General features: G+C 47.2%; 1 protein-coding gene across 1 annotated transcript in view; it reads left to right on the top strand.

Moving 5' to 3' along the window:
* otud4 (OTU deubiquitinase 4) overlaps positions 1-4,782 on the top strand; it is a 15,797-nt gene extending 11,015 nt beyond the window's left edge. The window contains exons 13-17 of the mRNA XM_034857328.1: positions 28-964; positions 1,864-1,904; positions 2,185-2,800; positions 2,981-3,057; positions 4,165-4,782. Of these exons, the coding sequence (XP_034713219.1) occupies positions 28-964; positions 1,864-1,904; positions 2,185-2,800; positions 2,981-3,057; positions 4,165-4,635 (2,142 nt within the window). The 3' untranslated portion in view covers positions 4,636-4,782. The remainder of the gene's footprint in view (positions 1-27; positions 965-1,863; positions 1,905-2,184; positions 2,801-2,980; positions 3,058-4,164) is intronic.
* The last annotated feature ends 2,310 nt before the right edge of the window (positions 4,783-7,092 follow it).

Here is a 7,092-nt window from a genome sequence, read left to right as displayed (position 1 = left end):
CCCCCCCCCCCCCCCCCCCCTCTCTCGCTCCCTCTAGTTTCTTTGCCAGATCCTGGAGCTACTCAGACTGCATCGCAGACCTTCCAGAGCCAGGCCTCGCTGTCGCAGATTCAACCTCACAGGTCTCTGCCCCCAAACCAGAGCCCCGTCTCGGTTTCCCAGACCCAGCCTTCTCTGCTGCAAAAGACCCAGAACCTGACGCCCCAGAGGCAGAACGAGGCCCACTCCTGTTATCAACAGCTCCAGCCTCAGTCCCACTCTGAAGTGGCCTCTCTGCCACAGACCCAGACGTCTGTTGTCCCGCCCTCCTTCCCTCAGTGCTCTATCTCCCACCTCCACTCCCAGTACCCCTCACAGGCCCAGTCCCAGTACCCTACACAGGCCCAGTCCCAATACCCTTCACAGGCCCAGTCCCAATACCCTTCACAGGCCCAGTCCCAATACTCTTCACAGTCCCAGTACCCTTCACAGTCCCAGTACCCCTCACAGACCCAGTCCGTGGTGGCCCAGGCCCAGTCCTCTCACTCCACTCCAGCAGCTTCGTACCCCCTCCCCTCCCAGACCTCAGTTCCTGTCCCGGCCTCTCTGCAGCCTCCTGTCACCCATCCTCACCTCCACGTCCGGACGCCTCCTCACCCCTCCCAAGTCCCACATCCCTCCCTCTCTCTCTCCACCTCCCATCCCTCTCCCCGTACCCACTCCTCCATCACTCAGAACCAAACGGAGGCCCCTCAGCCTCACCCCGAGTCTCCGGCTCACCCTCCTCCGCCCCCCGCTCACCACCCTCAGCTGCAGGCTGCTCCGCCCCATCACCACCCGTCCATCCCCGGAGCGGTCCCTCTGCAGCAGCTGTCCCAGCTCTACCAGGACCCCCTGTACCCCGGGTTCCCCCAGGGGGAGAAGGGCGAAGTCGCTCCGACTCCGACCTTCTCCTCCAGCAAATCGGGGCAGGACCTGCCGCCAGGTGAGCTGGACAAGATTAGTAGGACAGTTGTTTAGGGGGTGACCCCCGAATAGTCTCACAGTCGGACACAGTTCAGACCAGAGCCCGACCAATTTCTAAGGTCAATATCGATGCAAGTATTTGGTTATTTAAATCAAATATTCCGATATATCGGCCGATACACAGTGAGGAAATAAGTATTTGAACACCCTGCTATTTTGCATGTTCTCCCACTTAGAAATCATGTAGGGACTGAAATTATCATCGTAGGTGCACGTCCACTGTGAGAGACATGTCCACTGTGAGAGACATGTCCACTGGGGGAGACATAATCTAAAAAAAGACATCCAGAAATCACAATGTATGATTTTTTAACTATTTATTTGTGTGATACAGGTGGAAATAAGTATTTGAACACCTGTCTATCAACTAGAATTCTGACCCTCAAAGACCTGATAGTCTGTCTTCAAAGTGTCCACCTCCCCCCCTCCATTTATTATCCTAATTTTAGATATTAGATACACCTGTTTGAGGTCGTTAGCAGCATAAAGACACCTGTCCACCCCATATTTTTGTTTTAGATTATGTCTCTCACAGTGGACATGCACCTACGAGGACAATTTCAGACCCTCCATGATTTCTAAGTGGGAGAACTTTCAAAAAAGCAGGATGTTCAAATACTTATTGTCCTCACTGTATATTAAAAAAAGAAATACAGTTAAATACAGTTTACAATGTGAAGAAATCCTTTGGCTAGACAAGATAGACTTACATACATAGATTAAATAATAATACCCATAGGAAATAGGTTTTATTATCATAAATCTGATGATGATTTTGTCGATTATTAGTGTGTATAAAATGTACACAAGGTCACATTTACCCAGAAGCTGAGATGCTTAATGTGTCTTTCTCTGCAGATCTCAACATCTTGAAGTTTTTCTTCAACTTGGGTGTCAAGGTAAGAACTGCAGCGTCACCCGAGAGTCCGCATACACTTCACAATAAAAGCTTTAGAGTTCTAATATTTACATGGTAAAATACGCTGGCTCTACACACACGACGGGCCCTGTTTGTAATGAGAGAACTTCATCATTTCATGGATCTCCCAAACTTGAGGATGGCAGTTATGTCGTAAACTGTTTAAATCTGAGCGTGCACGACTCCACTCTGCCCTCTCCTCACATCGGGGAGTCACCCAGTGTGTTGGTATTCATCCCTGCTTCTGCTCCTCTCTCCAGGCGTACTCCATGCCCATGTACCCCCCCTACATGTACCTGCTCCCCCTGCAGCAGGCCCACACCTTACACCCCAAGCTCCCCTCCCGCTCCCCGTCCCCTCCCCCCCAGTACCCTCCCTCCAGGCACCAGGACGAGTACACCCCGTACCCTCCGACGTCCGCGTCAATGCCTCCCCAGTACGACCACCAGGCCCTGCCCGCTGAGCCCCTGCATCCCGGTGACCCCTCCTTTAATCAGGCCGGGTACCCTGTCAATCAGCCCCCATCTCACAGGGTCTCCTGGCAACAGCACCAGATGGCCCCTCCCAGAAACCCCAACTACTCGGTCGGATACCATAGCCAAAGTCCATCGTATCTGGCTTCCCCACCCTTGTCTCAGGGCTACCACCCTGGTCAGGCCCAGGGGCACCTGTACCCGCTGTACCCACCCTCCTCAATGGGATACCAGTCTTCGCCGAACCATGAGGAGCTCCAGGGGGGCCAGGGGGCGCTGGAGCAGCGTCAGCCCACCAACGGGGACGCCATGCCGGGCCGAGGCGCCGGTCTGGAGAGTCCTGCTGCTGCTGCTAACGTGGATAATGCTACCAACAACCGAACCGGGATGGGACCTGGTTTCGGTACGTAGACGGTTGTTGTCAATCCACCAAGTCGTGCCTTTTTTTGTGGGTAAATTACTTTCTGATGGCAGAAAGGGTTTCTGGGTAATGAAGGCCTTAAATTCCAAGCTGAGAGCCACGTACAATATTTGTCATTGAAACTTTGAATATGAAGTTGTTGTTTTTTTTCTTTCCCATCAGCCCTCAAGAACGAACTGGGAGACAGTTCTACCAAAATGGTGCTGCTGGTGGACCCCCCACTCAACAACACACCCATTGTACGACATACACACACACACACACACACACACACACACACACACACTGTGTGTACTCATGGTACTACAGGTACAACTACTTCCATAGTCATTTGTTGTTGGGGATGTTAACTCAGAGATTAGCACTGCTGCCTCGAAGCAAGTTGGCCCTGCAGAGTTTGATCCCCGGTCTGGACCCTGGTCCCGGGCCCGGGGTCCCGGGTCTTTCTATGTGGAGTTCCATGTTGGCCCCGTGTTTGCGTGGGTTTCCTCCGGGTGCTCCGGTTTCCTGCCAACACAAAGACGTGCATGCTGGGTACCTAGGACTACAGTTGAAAACTAGCCGTCAGGCTAACGCTGGCGCTTTCATAGAAATGTTGATTTATTGTGAATAGTCCTTATCAAATAAATCAAAATCTTAATCTGACAATGAGAATCTTAACCAAGCGCAGACTTTGCTGTCGGACTTTTCCGCGTTTACCCTCATGCAAAACTCCCCTGGATGCCTCTCCAGAAGGGCTGAAGATCGGAGATTTCCCCTTTTTAACGTTAAGATTAGCACCGTTGAAACCTTACAGGCACTGGCTTAATGGAGTTTTGGCCATTTCTTTGCGATTTTCTCACTTTCTCTGGTTTCTCTATAGAGGACCCCCCCCCCGGTTCAGTCTGCCGTTTCTCTCTCTCTCTCTCTCTCTCTCTCTCTCTCTCTCTCTCTCTCTCTCTCTCTCTCTCTCTCTCTCTCTCTCTCTCTCTCTCTCTCTCTCTGTTCATCCGACGATGCTTTCCTTGCTACATTCTTCTTTTTTGCCGTCTCAACCATGTCGATAGTGTGAAATTCTCAATTGCTGCTGTTGTTGTTGTTGTTGTTTAGGATAATTAAGCGGGAAAAAAGCTGCGTAGTTTCCCTTTAACGGCGTCATCCTCTCCAGCTCCGCCCTTTTGTCCTAAAATGGTCACTCCTGGCTCTAAAAGACTAAAAGTTGACGTCCGACATTTAAATGTAGCTGTAGTAAATCTCGAGTGTGTTGGAAAACAAGTGGGTAAATGTCATATTGTACTAATGAGTATGTGTAAAAAATTCCATAACGTAACATTTTTTCGTGGTAAATCGAGTCTCTCTCCTCTCAGATGAAGCTGGTTTCAAACACCGACGTCACGAATGTTCCCATGGCAACCATGAAGCCCGGCAGCTGCCCCGCCTCGCCGACGCCGTACGACATCGTCTCCAAGACGGCCGTCCACGGTGGCGACAGCAGCCCCGGCCGCGGTTACCGGGGCCATCGAAAACAACCCAATCACGCCGGCGCGTACGTCTCGCTGGCGCCGTCGGACGGTTACCTGGCGACCGTTGCCATGGCGGACTCCCTGTCCGTGGGCTGCAGCACGGAGGACGACTGGGAGGAGTCGCCGGGGTTCAGACCGCCGACCTTTAACCCCAGAGGGCAAAGGAAGGGCTACAGAGGCGGGAGAGGGAGGGGGGGCCATGATTCAGGGAGGGGAGCCCACAGACGGAGGCAAGGAGGTGAGGCGGGGGCGGGGCTAAACTACGTGCAGTTTAACTCCTCCCACAGGGGGAGGGGCCGGGAGAGAGGATACTAGCTCCCAGCCAATAAGATTAGAGGACACTGGAAGAGGATTTGTTTTTGTTTTTTTTCTCCTTGCTGGGAGTTAGATGAGAATATTTGAATCAATCGTATGTCTGGATGCTAAATATGAAGCTACAGCTAGCAGCGACTTAGCTTAGCATGAAGGCTTGAGACGGCAGGAAACCGCTAGCTCGGCTCTGCTGAAAAGTAACTAAAGTAACTTATTCTTTCTACCTTTGGATAGAGCTTTAGCCTTGTTCCTGTCATAGCTTCATATTCATCGTACGTGGACTCCGTTTTCTCATTCAACAATATTTCCAAAAATATATCTTTAATAGCCAAATTTCGGACTCTTTAGCATCCTTTAAACGCAGCAACGGAGAGTTTAGCGTGTCCACGAAGCTTTGGAAATGTAAGCACATTTCAGCAAAAAGAAGCGTCAACCAAGTTAACTGAGCATTTCTTTTAAGCATCAGTTAGCAGCTCGAGCTAAAAACAAAGAATTATATCGGCAAAAAATCGGATTTATTCTCGTGAAATCTAATTTGAGAACAGCTTTAAGAGGGCGGTGCTGCTTTAAAAGCACCGCCGTGTGCATGGGAGTCTGGTGTGGGACAGTCAGACACCAAATAGTCTTTTTAATCGACTGTGTCTCGTCGTACCTTGTGTGTATTTGTCTTATTTTTCTTCAGTACTGGGGTTTATTTTTCTTTCTCTCGCCACATTTTGAACAACTCAAATCTAGAGATTCAGTGCCTTACGTTTGCTAATTTACTGTCTTATCTTCTTTTTTCTGCCGAGTTTGAGAAACACCGCTGCACAGAGCTGAAGTTGTTGGTGTTTTTTCTATGCGATTTGAATAAATAAAACATTGTTTCAGGCGGCCTCTCGGTTTGTGTTATTCACAGAGCTAAGCTAAGCCAATTTTGCCTAAAAAAATCCCTCACTGCTATTTTAAGGTTGCAGTCATCAGACAATTATTGTATTGTTAGTTTGGACTAAAAAAAAACATGTTGACAGAAATTTAGTCATCAGAAACCTTGATTTTTTTCTGGCTTTTCTGCGTATTATATTGGAAAAAGTCATAGTAAAGTATGTCAACTAGTATTTTTTTTTTTTCATATACTATACCATGCATTATATAACTTAGCAATGTACTATACTATGACTTTTTTTTACATTTTGACTTTTTTTGACATACTTTGATATAACTATTTTTCCTTTTATTTTCCTAATTACTATTCTTTTTATTACTTTTTTAACATACCATACGATGGCTTTTTATAACATGCTATACTTTGACTTTTTGAATTTTTAGCCACTTTTTTTGACATACTATGACTTTTTTTTAACACGCCTTACTTTGAATTTTTCAACATACTATACTATGTCTTTTAAAACAGTCATAGGTTGGTTAGTATGTCGGAAAAAAGGGGTAAAGGTCATAATATAGTAAGTTGAAATAAGTCATAGTATAGCATGTCAAAAAAATGTTTATAGCATCCTAAACCTCCCTTTCCCGAGCCACATCAACCAGCTCTGACTGGGGGATCCCGAGGCGTTCCCAGGCCAGGTTGGAGATATAATCCCTCCACCTAGTCCTGCGTCTTCCCCGAGGCCTCCTCCCAGCTGGACGTCCCTCCACCTAGTCCTGGGTCTTCCCCGAGGCCTCCTCCCAGCTGGACGTCTCTCCACCTAGTCCTGGTTCTTCCTCAAGACGCCAGCCGCCCTCCAAAGGGAATCCATTTCAGACGCTTGTACCCTGGTATAGTATAGTATGTCAAAAGAAAATCATAGTATATCGAAAAAAGTGGAAAAAAGTCATTGTTTTATATGTCTAAAAAAATGAGCCTCTACTGACTGACTGACCTTGTGAAGGTCACAGGATGCTCCGGAGCGCAGGGCGGGCGGAGGAGATGCCCAGCCTGACCAGACAGAACATCAATATCCACTTTGTATTACAAAAGCAGATGTAATTCACTTTTGGATGTCATGTAAAAATGTCACATTATAGTATGTTGAAAAATTTGTCATAGTATAGCATGTTGAAAAAATGTCACGGTATGGTATGTCAAAATGAGAGAAAAAAAATGTCATATATTGGAAACACTGGAAAAAAATGTCATAGTATAGTATATCGAAAAAAATTCATAGTAGAGCACATCGAAAAAAGTCATAGTATAGCACATCGAAAAAATTCATAGTAGAGCACATCGAAAAAAGTCATAGTATAGCACATGGAAAAAAAGTCCTAGTATAGCACATCGAAAAAAGTCATAGTATAGCACATCGAAAAAAGTTATAGTATAGCGCATCGAAAAAAAGTAATGAAGTCATAGTATAGCGCATGGAAAATAGTCATAGTATAGCACATCTAAAATAGTCATAGTATAGCACATCGAAAATAGTCATAGTATAGCACAGCGAAAAAAGTCATAAAAACGTCATAGTATAGCACATCGAAAAAAGT

The sequence above is a fragment of the Etheostoma cragini genome, chromosome 19, assembly GCF_013103735.1.
Source record: "Etheostoma cragini isolate CJK2018 chromosome 19, CSU_Ecrag_1.0, whole genome shotgun sequence".
Lineage (NCBI taxonomy): Eukaryota > Metazoa > Chordata > Actinopteri > Perciformes > Percidae > Etheostoma > Etheostoma cragini.
The sequence above is the reverse complement of the archived record's forward strand: the minus strand, read 5'-3'. Positions and strand labels throughout refer to the sequence as shown.